Here is a 14,910-nt window from a genome sequence, read left to right on the forward strand (position 1 = left end):
CATAGCCATCTTGTTCACGAATTGCACACAGTTTTATAATTGAAAGTACCATATTAATTTGAGGACAAAATGGGTGTAGGTGTCCCATGAATCAGGCACACTTTGAATTCCAAACAATTTTCAAAACTGTTTTTAAATACTCGCCTTGATATTCTCTCTCCCTCTAATGCATTCCATTGTTTTTTAATTAGCCTTGTATTTCTAGTATCTAAATGATTAAGAAACAATAGTTATTCCTCTGCTTATTCATTATGAATACAGCCCACTATGATTTGGAATATAGCTACTCTAGGTGCAGAAGTAAGTTGTCAAAATGCATGAAAGAACATTTAAGACATTTTAAAACTTTGATGCCAATGATATAGTGCACAGTATGCATTTGACTTACTTAAGAGTATGAACAACTTGTTCATTTGATTACTGTATCTACCCTCAAAATTAAATTGACCAATACTCAGGCTACAGTAGATTTAGCCAGATTTGCTTACAAAATAAATCACTAAACTTGAACCCAGCAGAAATATTATCCTCCCTTTCCAAACTGGCAGAAAATATTGTCCACCTTCCACCAATTGTAAATTCAGCTTGAAGTTACTGGCCTAACGTTGTTATATTCCCCATTGATATTTCTTACATGAACTTACAACAGAAATGGTGCAAAATAGCAAGACCTGTTGGAATAGGCAGAAAGGAATTCGAACTTTAATCTGATTGATTTAATTTTTTTTTAGCAGGAGGAAAAAGAATAAAGTTACAAGATTCTTTTAATATTTTCACAATGTTAAACTAAAACTGAGCTCTAGGCTACATGTGTAAGTAAATCTAGAACACAAAAGGGTTAAATAAGATCTTCTTTTAAGATACAAGAACTTAAGCTTGCTTTACGTTTAACAAACTTCACAGAACAGGTACTGCAAAGGAACAACCCCCTCCCCAACTTCTTGTTTAAAGTGAACATTGTCCATAATTCACATGAACTTTAAGTAGTGTTCTCTCAAGAGCCACCTTGAAACCATCTGTGCACTTGTAATGAGATTAAAGAGAATATTGAGGAACAAAATAGCATCTTCAGTATTAATGCAGAAAAGTCTTGCGTATCAATCAGAATGCCCATCAAATGCTATGGTAGGATTTTGTAGGAAAAGAAAGTGTGTATCACAGCAGCCGCCAAAATCCATGTTTTTTTAAACTCCTCATGGCAAATGTAAATAATACCCTTGGATAGTCCCTCTCACCAGGACCAGTTCCTGAAAATGCAGCACATCATTACAGAAGATTTTGCTGCTGGTTTCAAGTTCTTGAACAATAACAATAATAAAAAAACCAGCTTGCCTTTTGTATAGCTTGCATTTTATAATGATGGGACACTTCTGATTTGCTTCATGGTTAATTAATACTAATACAGTCAGATGCTGAGTGTGTGTGTGAAGAGACATATATATTCTTCTCTTTTTTTTAAATTAGTTGTCTCCTTGTTAAATGCTCCTAACTGGCTACCAAAGTAGCAATATAATTTGGCCTATAAGGAGTTAGTTACCTGTAACAAGTAGAATGGAGGATGACTCGTACAAACTTACTCCCAAAACGCTGGGGTTTTTCAAGTGACACGTTACTTCACCCCTCTGATGTTTTATATCTGCCCAGTATTTGAAGACGAGACAAAAATCTTTCCCTCCCTCAGGTTTTCTTACAAATTTACCCGATTGTTAATACCTTACTAATAGACTGAGAAGCTAAATTCACTCAGGATTAAGCTGGGCCCCATCGGTACAAATCCTTTTTACCTGCATAAACCCTGTGTGCAGCAGGAGACATGCCGATTATTAAGTAAGTTTGCTTTTTTGTTTCCAAACTGACAAGACTGGTGCAATTCAGCTCAGCTCAACATGACATACCATAATACAGAACCATAGGTCTAAACACATCTGAAACATTCTACTCCATGTAATGCTTTTCACATTCACTTGCTATACTTGCTTTGCAATAGATGCGGGCAGAGATTTTCATGAGAGTGTTCAGCTGCATAGAAAAAGGGCTGACATAGCCCATTTGATTATCTCATTGACACTCTGGAAGTGAGGAACACAAACTCAATCTGATAAAGGGTGTTTTACCGGTTGGTTCCCCAATACTGTTACCAAATTCCGTTTGCTACAAAATGTCCTTTCCCCCCCCCCAATATATAAGTCTAGCTACAGAAAGTCAGTCTGTAGAATCCAGCCATGGCTACTGTGCTGTGAATTAGCCTTATTTGATCAATTATCAGATACCTGCACTTAGCAAAAGGCAAACAAGAGCCAATCAGGTTTCGGCCGGTGGGAATGGCTGCACTGCTCAAGGTAGGTGGAATCTGTTCACACAACTCACAGAATCTCTGTGGATGCCATGTAAAAAGTATGCACCATTTACTGCTCTGGGATGGAGTTGTCTTTAAAGTGACATCATAATTTAACTGAGAAGAAAGAAAAAAACCAAACAAAACCAAACCCTGATAGGTTCTTTATAGTAAGATAGATATAAAAATTTTTCATAAGAATCTCTGTCCCCCTTTCTTTTTGGCTTCCTGGGAAGAACCAGAAAGATGTTCCTACCCCAACAGAATCCCTGATGCTGGTGACACTGCCTAATTCAAAAGCCACACGCGATGAAGGCACGAGTGACCAGTCAGGTCTTCTGGGCTTAAGCAGCTGCAGTTGCTGCTCTTAGTAGTATTTCACCTCCTCAGGATTCACTAGCAGTGAAGAGGTGAAAGGCTGCACATTAAACAGTTTGTCTGAAAGCCATGTGCATAGCAAACTTTTACACCAGCTTCTGTACAACTAATTGTTTTAACTCTGCAGCTGGAATGTTTCCAGCATAAGGCTTTTAGAGTGACTCCAGCAATAACAGAAGCCTTTGGATTTTTCTTGTTTTGTTTAAATCCACTAGCCATGCTCAAAAATAATATTTCTTCATGTTTTATTTTTATACTGTGGCTAGCAGGCACCTTAGTAACCAGCCAGAAATCAACTTCAACCACCATCAACCCCTAAACTACAGTACCAGGACGGTTGACTAAAGAAAGGAAACTGATTGGCTGTAGTCTGAAACTTGCCTAGTACAAGGTGTCTGGCTGACTTTGTCCTAAATAAGGCTAACATTAGTGAACTAAGAGAACAGCATTTGGTTGCAGTCTTGCACTCAGGAACATCCTTCACCAATGCGTTGGCAAGATCTCCCTACTTTCCGATCCAGTTTCACCATTTTCATAATGGCTTCCTCACGCCCACGTCCCATGTGGTCAAATGTGCAGTCATGTTGTTCAGGCAGGCGATGTAACATACAGAACACATAACCTACCATGGAAAGGGAGAAAAAAAAAATATAGTTAGGAACTTGGTTAAAGTGGCAGAATCTTACCTGAATCAGAAGTGAAGGATCACCTACTGGGGGATTACTCAGTTCCCAAAAATTAATGCCAGCTTTAAGTTTTTAATTATCTTCCCTTACAGGGTAAATAAAGCTCTGATTATTTACTGCATTTTCTTGAGTATTTATCAACACAGTATCAAAGCTCAAGTCATATTAAATTTGGGTTGGTTTTTTTGCCATCCTCTCATCCTATAGATCATCTAAACTAGGTATGCCCAGATAGTAACAAAGCTAATGTTTCAAAAGAAAAGTCTGATTACCTTAACTGAAATCTTTTCTGCTTTATGTACAGTTGGTTGTAATTTCTGAAATTCATGCCTATAGTACTTCAGGTTTAGCTCCCAAGCTAATTCAAGTCAGAACTGTTAAATCTAAGCACCTTGCTTCCTCCTTACTGCCAGCACCCCAAGTTGGCAGCGACTGCAGCAGAGTTCACTGCTCCACTACTGTTCCAGTTTTCAGAAGCTTCTCTTCATGAACTGTTCTGACACTAACCACGGGGGGTGAACAGGCATTTGACATAGGGACATGTCATGTCACAACATCTTGCTTTGTAGCTGAAAAGACATAGCTTATTGTCTCTTTGTTTAAAGCTAGTCAATGTTACTCAGTTTTCCAGGGAGCATGTGATTCAGAAACACATGTAGAAATACGTCAATACTTTTTCCTACAGGTGAGGAGGGCATCCTCAGTAGCCACCTCTTTCTAGTCTACAAAGAAAACCAGCTTTTTTCTTATTTGTCCCTAATACTTTATAAGAGTAAAGAAATTGCCTCCAATTTCCTACCTCTAAAATGAATGTGACATAGTGATAAGTAGTATTAAGATGATACAGTAGGGAAGAGAGTCAGACAGTTACAGGGTTCATGTAGTCCACCATATATGAAACGAAGTATGATACTGCCCGTGCTACAGTATTTTTCCTGCCTGATGGTGCAAAGAGCATCACTCTGCCTCTCACTGAATGCTTTACATTACTGCTGCTCCTTGAATGCTCAAAAGATATTAAAACCACAAATGATATTTGAGAGATAGAAAAGGATAAAAATGAGTGAATGATTGAGAGAGTGTGTGTTTGTGCATATATATACACATACACACACATATATATAAAAAAATGTGCGTAAAGTATTTCAAGCTCCTGGACTATAAAACATCAGTTGTAGGAGAGAACAACAGGCTATCTTTATGTTAGCGTGATTGTTAAGAAAACAGAAAGGGAAAAAGTATCACACATGGAATTATTCAAAAAAAACAAAAAAAGTGAAGAGAAATTGATTTATCTTTGTTCTTTGTTTCAATAGCACCAGCTATGAAAAGACACGTTTATTATCTGTGGTCAGCTTTGAAACCCAGTTCTAGGAACAAAGCAAAAAAGACAAGTTTTCTGTATTGGTATACACGATTCAGAAATATGGATGGAAAGATGCAGATTGAATTGATATGTATCTCGCCCCTTGTGATCATTGCCTCCACTTCAATCTCAGTCTGGGTCATACCACACTCAAATGTGACAAATATCTTTCTTGAGGTACCAAAAATTCAAGGTCTGATTGTTAAAATGAAAACATCCTTGGGACTATAGTTCAAATAGTGAACAGGAATTTCACTCAATTCTCCTACAGAAAGCAGGGACTGAAGGCTTCCCTTATTTCTTGAAATAAGACTTCAAATTATGGAACCAACGTCCACTGCAGGCACAAGAATACATAAATACCTGACTAGATGAGCTCAAAAATCAAGTTCATCATCTTATCTGTAATGGATGTGTAAGAAGCAGATGCAAGAATCCCTGCAGATACAGATTGGGCTGATGTCATTTCAGCTCCTTGTAGGTGAAAACTAGTTTTAAATCCTGACAGCTTTACAGATCCTCTCCACATGGTTAACAAGCATATGAAGAAATGCTATTTAATGTTATCTAAAAGAGACCTTGAACATGTATACAATCTTCACCAAGACCCTTTTGACAATTCTATAAATCTAATAAGAAACTACATATACAACATGATTTATCACTTTGAACATGACCTTTCAATTGCCACATCTCCTTACTTTCTACAAAGCCTCCTGCTTTTTGTAGACCAGTATAACTTCATGATGTTCCTTTGTACTTTGCCACACCCCCGATACAATCTAAACTGTGCTTTGCCACATCTTTGTTTTTTTGAATACCTTTTAGTTCTTTTTAGAGCACCTGTTTTCATGTAGGAAAATTTGTACTGTATGCATGAAACATTATTTATTTCTTCTGTTTGTCACGTATTTCCTTATGCATTCTTGAACAGAATTTCAACAACTGTCCACAAAGCATGGCAGGTGATTTTAATTTTCCCAGATTATGGGAAAAATATTTCTAATTTCAGCAACTAAATGATTTAATCCTGTTATTCATGTATCTATTTAAATATGTATGGCTAATTAGAACTGATAATACCTAAAGAAATAATACCCAAGCACATTTTGAATGTTACTAAAATATTTTTGCATATATTGGCTGTTCTTACGGAGGGGGTTTATTCTTGTTGCATTAGCAATGGTGATCTTTTGGAACCCTCATTTCCAGAAGAGACTTCTGATCTTTAGTCCCATTGCTCCAAATGCCTAAGTCACTTTAAAGATTGGAACTTGTATTTTTGTAGGTTTTATTTAAAAATTTAAAGGACCTGAATACTGTTATATAGTAGCTAGTTGAGTAACAGTAGTTCTGAACATTTTTTCATTAGTTCAGAGTAGATATATTCAATTAAGTTATTACTGCTATAATCACTCCTTGCCTCTTCACTGGTCTGGAAATCAGAGTGGACTTTCTGTGGTCTGTGTGTACACAAGTGCCTCATGTCATACCAAGACCATCAGTTTTTACAGCAGTTCCATTATGAACTTATGTGCACTGGGGCAGAACGCCAATACGTGATCTGTAAAACCAATCCATATTTAGAGGTGAAACCTTTTCTCCTGAGAACTCTGCTTTTATGGTTATAAAGCAAGTTAGATAAATGAACTTTTGCGGTGTATTTACTGTTAAGTTCATTATGGGAAGATATCAAATATAGGTTGTCTCCCCTAAAGGATTTTACTGCAGAAATGCTTCTTTTAGCACACTACAACTAAAAGACAAAATAAATAACTTTCTGATAGGGGAAAGAGCATTAGAAAAGGGAATCCATCTGCCAACTAAAGTTAGTTTACCCTAGTCATCAACCAAAAATATGCCAGACTTCCACTCCAAGCGTAGAAGATTTCAGTCTAGTAAATGTAATAATACATCTCACAGCATTGCAATTGTTTTCTGATGTTAGAAGTAAACTATGAATCACCTACTCCTCAGGCCTCTAATGCAAACATCTTGGAAAAACATTATATAGTGCCTCAAAACCTTTGAGCTCCTCTAAGCACCCCAGAAACTACTTCACAATATATCATCAAAAATTCACTTCCATTTCATCACCAGAGCATAAATGGCTAAAGCCATAAAGCAGTGTACCATCTCTGCCTTACTTGTACCCATACAGATGAGTCTTTTGTGTAGGACATTAAAAAAAAAAAGAAAAAAGAAAAAAGAAAATCATTCAAAGGAAGTCTGAGATCGCACACAAGCAACTGCAAAGTTGCTTTCATCATTCCTGAGGAATCTGCTGGGAAAAGGCAATTGGAGAGGACAGAAAGCAAATCTTCCATATTCAAGACTAGAGAATACCACAGACCTACAGTTTGCAGTCATTTTTCATCATCACCCCCACACAGCATTTTCCTCATTGTTACATTCAAGAGCACTGGCTAGATGGGAGTATGGAATGACAATAAGCAAATATTTCAACTAAAACCTACATTTAATTCTTAACTCTCCATCTTCAAATTCTGAAAACAGTAAGCTGCTAAAATACCAATAAAATGATATGTGAAGCATCAGAAACAATTAAACTAAATGGCATAATAATCCACAACACAAAAGCCAAATTGTCATTTTGGAGGGTCCCTGATTTTTTGTAAAATTTCTTCTTTTCTCTTTGTTAACAGAAAGTGGTCAGACTTTCTGGAACACGGCACAAATGCCCAATAATTGGATTACTGCAAACTACCAATGTAGAAGTACAGCACGCTGTTCTGACTACTCTAGTAGATGTCCTTGGCCAGGCATGGAGTCCTAGACTCTTCTAATGTACTGCTGGAGAACACCACACTGTAACGTAAAATATACAATAAATATAATGATCCCTGTTATGTGAATGGCGTTGTGATAGAAAGGAAGCTTCTTTTTCTTCCACCCTGAGATTCTGGTCCTGATCTCATCGATGAGACATTCAGAAAGCTGCTAAAAGAAGACAGATTTGTTTGTAAGCGTGTTTTGAAAGAAGTGGTGGAAGTGCCAACCAAGCTTATTAAATATTTATACAGCTTACACATTTTCAAAGTGTCTTAAAAACATTTAAAAGTGTCCCTGTTTGCAACATCTTGATGCATATTACCTAAAAAGTAGTTGCATGCTGTTTTTTAAGAATAGAGAACATATTTGGACTTTTCCATACAGTGAATGTGTCATAAGATTAATACAGCAGTTCCATCTACTGAAGAAAACTGAACTTCGCTTATGTAGACGTACATTTTTGTGTTTCTAAAAGCTAAGCCGTTCAAATATCATTGCCAACATGAAAAGACAGAAGCCCTTCATTACCAAGTATCATCAATCATCTTAATTGTTCAAGGTAGACATTTATGTTTTCATTGCCTGTAGTAACTGCTCTGAAAGTTTAGCCTTCTATACTACAGTGACCCCTTCTGATTCATTCAAAGAAGCTCCCATTGGTAGGTGAAAGAAAGTGAAGTCAATATTGCCATACAAAACCAGAGCTTCTGACACCTTAAAATAATCTTACCTGCCCACTAGTCCTGCTATTTACCATTTTCATTCCCAAGTCAAGAGGCATAAGTTCAAAACTGTCAGAATTTGCAGCTTATGCCACTTCCAAATTTTATTTAATAAACAACTTGTGTTTATATAGATCCCCTATAAGGACCCTATTCAAAAGTAGTCTGAGTAATGGCATAGACTTATTCCTGTGCAGAATTCTGTCCTGTGTGCTTTGGCTTCTTCATGTGCTTTACAAGGAATTTTACCTTTCTTGCTAATTTGAAATACTAATCAACAAAGGTTCAAACAGAACTTAAAAATACCTCTTAACCTTAAGAGATGAAGGTGCTGCAAAAATTCTCTACTAAAGGTGTATTATCTAACAAGGTACGTGTGAGTCTATATGCAGATTTCTGTGCAAGAACAGATTTTAACATATCTTTAAGAGGTGAACGTATCTACAGCATATCATACAACACTGCAAAACCAGGCAGATTAACCAGCAGAGAAGATTAGGTCATGCAGTGATACATGCTGCTGCAGCACTGTTCAGAATAATTGGACATCATTCACCAAAAGTGTCTAGTAATCCCCAAAACAATGTTTACGCATCTCCCCCATCCCTTCCAACTGGAAAGATGACTTAATGTGTTGTAAATGATGCTAACAATAAAGCTATTAAAAAAAAAGGGCAGGAGGGAAATATTTTTTTCTTTTTTCAAGACATGAAATAGGTAAGAAATGAATGTAAGAGTAGAACAAATAGCTACCAAGATACCAACCAAGACCCTAAAGGCTTGTACATCAAGTACCTCAGAAAACACTTGCTCTCTGGATTTCAATATAATCCAGCTTGCTCCCCTAGTATTTTGGAGATTGTTCTTCTTAAAAAGAACATCCAGCAATGGAAGGGCATAAAAGTGTGCTATCATCCAGCCTAGCAAAACTTCCAGAGCAGCTTATATGCACAGCTATTTTACAGTATAAAAATATTCTAGTCTGATGGTACCTTGTATTATTATTCTTCTAGACAGCTCCATTCTTTCATATACTCTAATTATCTCTTCTCTCTCTTGTGTGGGCAATGCTTTGCATTGGCATTGTCAGCTTTCATTACACAACTCAAGGAACATTCAGTTTTACTGACATTTTCCATAAAACCAAACCAAACCCTAACAAGCTAATCAACAAGCTTTTGGAAGTAAGTGAGCAAAATTATTCTCCTGTTTCCCTTTCCCAGTTTTGCAAGATGTCATGGACATTGATTAAATGCTAAGTAGTTCAGAATAACTTGGCTAGGAATCTTGTCATTCCTTCACAAGGGGAAAAGGGGAGTAAGCCACATTATGGTAAAGCTTTTTAACCAAATAGATGTATTTATTAAAACTCCACAAAATACAGCTTGAGGCAGTAATTTCTACCATTTCCACTCCAAGAAGAGTGGATGGGGAATGTTAACCTCTTAAGTGCTCACAGTTAGAAGTCTCTAAATATTATCTTAAAATTTGCCCTCTCAAGGCATTTCAATTCCATGTTTCTTCACAAACAGCACAGCTGCAAGATTCAAGAAACACACAGCAGCAAAAAGTGTACGTATCTTAACAACTTATTTTTCTAATCATTTGCTATGGTCACTGCAACTTGTCTTTCAATATTTTCTTCTTTATATAGATCATCTATACTTATAACTACCAAAATGATCAATAACTGAATCAAAAAGAGGAAAAGAAAAGAGGTGGTATAAGACACCTTAGAATGTTTCTTTTAAACTGCCAATCTGTCCCTGGGACTTCCATCCTGCTTTTAAGTCAGTCATAATCTCAGGTTTCATGCTAGAAGCACACAGCTCTGTGACATCCGTGATGCTACATAAAAATTTATGTCTGGGACTCAGGATGCTTACAGGATGCTGCAGATTCATTTTGTATTTCTACTACTGGGTTTATGCTCAGGAGAAAAGAAGGGAACAAAGATGATTTTTATTTTTTTTTCCCTTTTCCTTTCTTGCTCTATTTTGCTATCTACCATGAAGAGGGTCAAGCAATATGTATGAGCATGCATCACAGAAAAAAAAGCTATTAGTGAAAAAAACTGTCCACGAAATGAATGGAAGATATTGTATGCAAAAGAAAGATGACACCATCTTAATCCTGTAGCAGCCACTGGACAGGTACAGTTAAAGATTCTGCAAGAATTCTTTAGACTGCAAGGCAAAGACTTTGTATTTCCAAGTTCACTCATGTATAATCTGTGTTTCAAAGTGTCTTCTGTCTATGTTCTTGAAGATCGTAAGCCTGGAAAGCTGCTTTAAGGAGCACACAAGAGATGTGGTTTTGCACTGTGGAGACTCTGCAAACAAACTATGTTTTATCCCAATTTGTGCTAATTTCAAATTAACTTTCCTATTTATCTTACTACTTGCACAGAAAGCTGTCAAACTATTTTTCCCTACATTAAATGTGACACAAATTTTGAACAGAGAATTTATATCACTTGAGGACAGAGCATGTGCTGACTTTTTAGGGTGTTTTTCCAATCAACAATTCTTAAGGATGTTCTACATAAGACACTATTCTACTCCTTGACTTTGAAACTAAGAATGACTCAGAAGAAACAGTTTCCTCCTGTTTCTTTGAAGGCAGTATTTGGAGTGGGAAAAATTAAGATACGGCACTCTGCTAGATTCAAGTCCTGCTTTTGCTCTAGTGGATACCAACTTCAAAGAAGCAGGGAGCATCTTCAGGAACAGAACTGAGGTTTTCAGGAAATTATTTCTGAATTTCAAAGAATCCTCAATGAATCAAAGTGACAAATACAGCATACCTGCTTTGTAATAGTGAACTGCAATTAAAAAAGTTTGCTGTGAGTCAGGTCTTACTAAATACTGCAGGTCTTGGTCAGGATCATATCTCAGTTCTGCCATGTACCACAAAATAAGAGTGATTAAATCTTTTAGTTTGGATCAAATATTTTTTCTTGCTTTACAGAACACATGCACATAAGAGTAACTACTTCTACATCACAACTTCTTCACCCCTCTACGGATTCATGAGTTGAGGCCAACATCTATCGGAGACAGTCTAACGGAGCAACTTAGGTACATGATTATTCCCACTGATACAGCATGCAATCAATACTCGCTTCTAAACTGCTTTATACCTCAGAAGTCACTGACCTACACATTTCATCTGTAGGCTCCCCTTCCAGTGTTACACACCGTCCTCAATTTTTTGTCTAAGTTGCAATCCACAGCAGTCAGGCACAAGCAGTAGTTGTAACACTACAAGTTGACTTACCAGCTAGCACAAACGGTGGGTTACCGCTGTTGTGAAATGTCTATAGAACTGGGTATGATCACACATGAGACACAAAGGCAAAAAAATGGTTGAAGTTTAATTAAACAAAAGAATTTGCAAATAAACCATTTTACTCCAAACAACTTGCAGCATCAACAGCAGTGCCAGATAGTGAACACCAACGTACAACTAACTTGAGGAAGAGGAAAAGCTAGGTTCAAAATGAAAAGTTTGGACTTTAGGTAAAGAGAACACACTGAAACAACACTGCATCTCCCATATCATTCCTAGTTTCACAAGGTTATATCCTGTAGGATGTGAGAGAATTAATCCAAAGAGGAGGATATGCAGTAAAAAAGCAGAATTATGCCAAAAAGGCATCTTAGTGTCCAAGAGCAGACACCAAATAAAGTGGAGGTAAAACATAATAATAGGTAACACTATTGCAAATGGTAGTACTATTATAAAATTAGATTTTCCATAGGCTATACCAGAATATAAAGAAGTATTTGTTTCCTACCCAAAACATTTAGATTTGAGAGTAGTATGAAGTCTTAAAAAAAGTCTCCTGAAGAAGGGCAGGCAGATGACAGCTATCCTAGCATCAGTGCAGTGCCTTGTGCAAAGTGTTTGACATTTTCAAAAGAGCTAGATGAGTATTAATACTTCTAAAATTCTCTCTCTATCCAGCCCACCTGAGCTAATACATTTCTCCCAGAAGCTGCGGATTTAATTAAAAGCCAAAGTGTATCCAGTAATTTAATTAAAACAGCAAGCAATATTGATTGATTCAATAATGTATGTGTATCATTTTGTTTAGCCCAATGAAAATGCAGGAAAGATAAGGCTACTAATAAAGAACTGGAATGAAAAATGAAAGGGTCTATACTAATGTACTGTATGTGTTGTATTAATTCTGTTCTCCTGGATCCTGCATGTATATTGACTTCAAATCATCACATGCTGAATATGATTCCAGGTTTGACTTTCAGTATATTTCCTGAATTATATTATTTATGCCTTGGGTTTAAATAGCTTTCTAGAGGTTGCACCATATTGATCCACAGTCTGACAACAGCTAGGCTTGCTGGCCAAATCACTGGAGAGAAGCAGCTCTATTTCTTTGAAACCTAAATCAAATTTATTTTATGTCTTTATCCCCTATTTACACCTGTGTCCAGGGTCTCTTAGATTACAGATGCTGCTCCATGGAAGTCTTCTATTCCTGTAGCCTCTTGCAATCTACGTTGAGTAATTCTTCTAACCAAAGGGAAATAGAGCTCCATTCAAGAAGCTCTATTTATAGCATAAAGGAAAACAAATGCTTCGAGTGATGTACACTTCCACCCTTGCCCCTTTTTTTGGGTGCGAACAACACCCCATGTTATACAACATTCCTTGCTCCTGCCTGTTCCGAATATGCAGAACCCCCTGTACACCACTTACACATGCATCTGAACAATTTTCAGAAACTCAGAAGTATTTACTGTGAACGCCTCACTAGGTAAATATTTTCATTTCAATACATACAAAGATACAGTTAAATAAATGTATTACTTTGAAAAACCTACTGGAGAAAATACTACACCTTAGTGATTAGAATATCCATAAATACAGTTTTTCAGCTCTTGAAACTTTCCTCCAAGGCTAGAAATACTTAATATAAAAAGCCCCTGGCACAGACTAGTAGTATTCTTTTTACTTTTGTGAAAACTGATGCACACTGATCTTTATGCCATTTCTTTAGAAGGCCCACAGCAACCTAGTGGAGAACTCTAGCAGAGAATCAGGTAGTCTCAAGTCCCAGTACCTAGCTCTAACACTTTTTTATAACTTAGACATGGAATTTAAGACCACAGGTAGTATTTTCCTTTAGGTAATATTTTATTTAGTTAGTTTGTAAGGGGAAAAAACCCTCTAGTTCCTGGAAAGAATCCCAACTTTTCAAGGCAAATTTTGACAATTCCTTTCAATATCCTTCTTCTCCTCCCAGCTCTGATGCAGCAATTGCTGTGATGTTTTCTCCCCACTTCTTCCTATGAAGAATTTAGATTTTCACCAACAAAATTCACTGGGCATCTTTCCTCCCTACCTAAGCCTTACTTTGTGGTCAGTTGAACTAGCTGGTAACGTTCCTTCAGGATTTGTCAGATGATTTTAGCATATTTTTGGGCCTTCTGTGTTTACTTCAAATATCAAGCACATTAGTAAAATCAGTACTTATGTGCGTAGCTATTTGTTAACAGATGGACAAATATGTTTGATTCACTTTGAGGCGGACACTTTCTAGGCAGTATCTTTCCTTCTGAGAACAGACTGCTGCAGCCTGCTGCCAACCAACAGAAGCTTTCTAAGTGCACAGTCCTGATGAAGTTATAATGTGTGCCTGTGAGACTGTGAAAAAATAAGAACATGGTAAAGAAAGAATTTTGATTAGAAAAGGTAGAGCACTTCAACCTTCAAAAATGTTTCCTTTAACATCTGGCAGGTAGGTGGCTATTATCTTCATTCTTCTGATAAGAAAAAAATGAATCAAAGACTGAGCAAATTACTTCCCTAAAGGTACTGAAAGAGATGGAATTAGAAATAAGGTAGCCTCAGCTAGAGTTTTCTGTTCAGGTTCACTTGGCCATGTATCTCTCGTGCATACAAGACAATTAAAAATGGCATAATCTTTTACTTTATCCATATGCTTCTTTCTTCTGTAACCACAGTACAGGTATGTACAGAAGAAGAGACCTAATGTGGCACACCAACAAAATGCTTATTTTTGACTCATACTGTAGTTTCCATGCAAAAACCACCTGAAGATTACATACTGAAGGACTTATCACATCAGTAGTGTCAAAATAAAACCTCTTTTTTTGTTTGTTTGTTTTCGAAAGGAACACGCTATCTTGTTTTATTTAAGGAGAACTCGAGGACTTAAGAGACCGACTGAGCCATTTCAATTACATGTATTGATTGGGACTATAGAACGGTAACTAACAGGCTCAGTATACGTTACTAAATAAAGAGAGTTGCCTGTTGTGTGGTGGAAGAAATCAAAATCAGCACAAGCTGTAAGAAACCCACATTAGTTGAACAAGCTAGGGGAATATACTAGAGCCTTTTCAAACTGTATTTCATGATTCCCAATTATAAGGAGACCATGAACTCCATTTACACCTTTAAAGCTGTGGACAGCTTCTCTAAAGCCTAGACATTAAAGTGTTTTTCTGAGTCCTATCCTTGGAACCCATGATACACCAATTAGTCAACTGCTTTTAACTGTTTAATTTCCAGTATTTTCAGAATATGCATTACTCAGAGACCAACATTAGTTAACAGCTCCTATTCCCTATCAATTAC

The 14,910-nt window shown here is 36.8% G+C and overlaps 1 protein-coding gene across 1 annotated transcript in view; it reads right to left on the reverse strand.

Annotated features, from left to right (window-relative positions):
* Positions 1–680: 680 nt before the first annotated feature.
* ZFAND3 (zinc finger, AN1-type domain 3) overlaps positions 681–14,910 on the reverse strand; it is a 144,866-nt gene continuing 130,636 nt past the window's right edge. Inside the window, exon 7 of the mRNA XM_010581137.1 lies at positions 681–3,335. Within this exon, the coding sequence (XP_010579439.1) occupies positions 3,181–3,335 (155 nt within the window). The 3' untranslated portion in view covers positions 681–3,180. The remainder of the gene's footprint in view (positions 3,336–14,910) is intronic.

This window comes from Haliaeetus leucocephalus, unplaced genomic scaffold (assembly GCF_000737465.1).
Source record: "Haliaeetus leucocephalus isolate CR32 unplaced genomic scaffold, Haliaeetus_leucocephalus-4.0 Scaffold752, whole genome shotgun sequence".
Lineage (NCBI taxonomy): Eukaryota > Metazoa > Chordata > Aves > Accipitriformes > Accipitridae > Haliaeetus > Haliaeetus leucocephalus.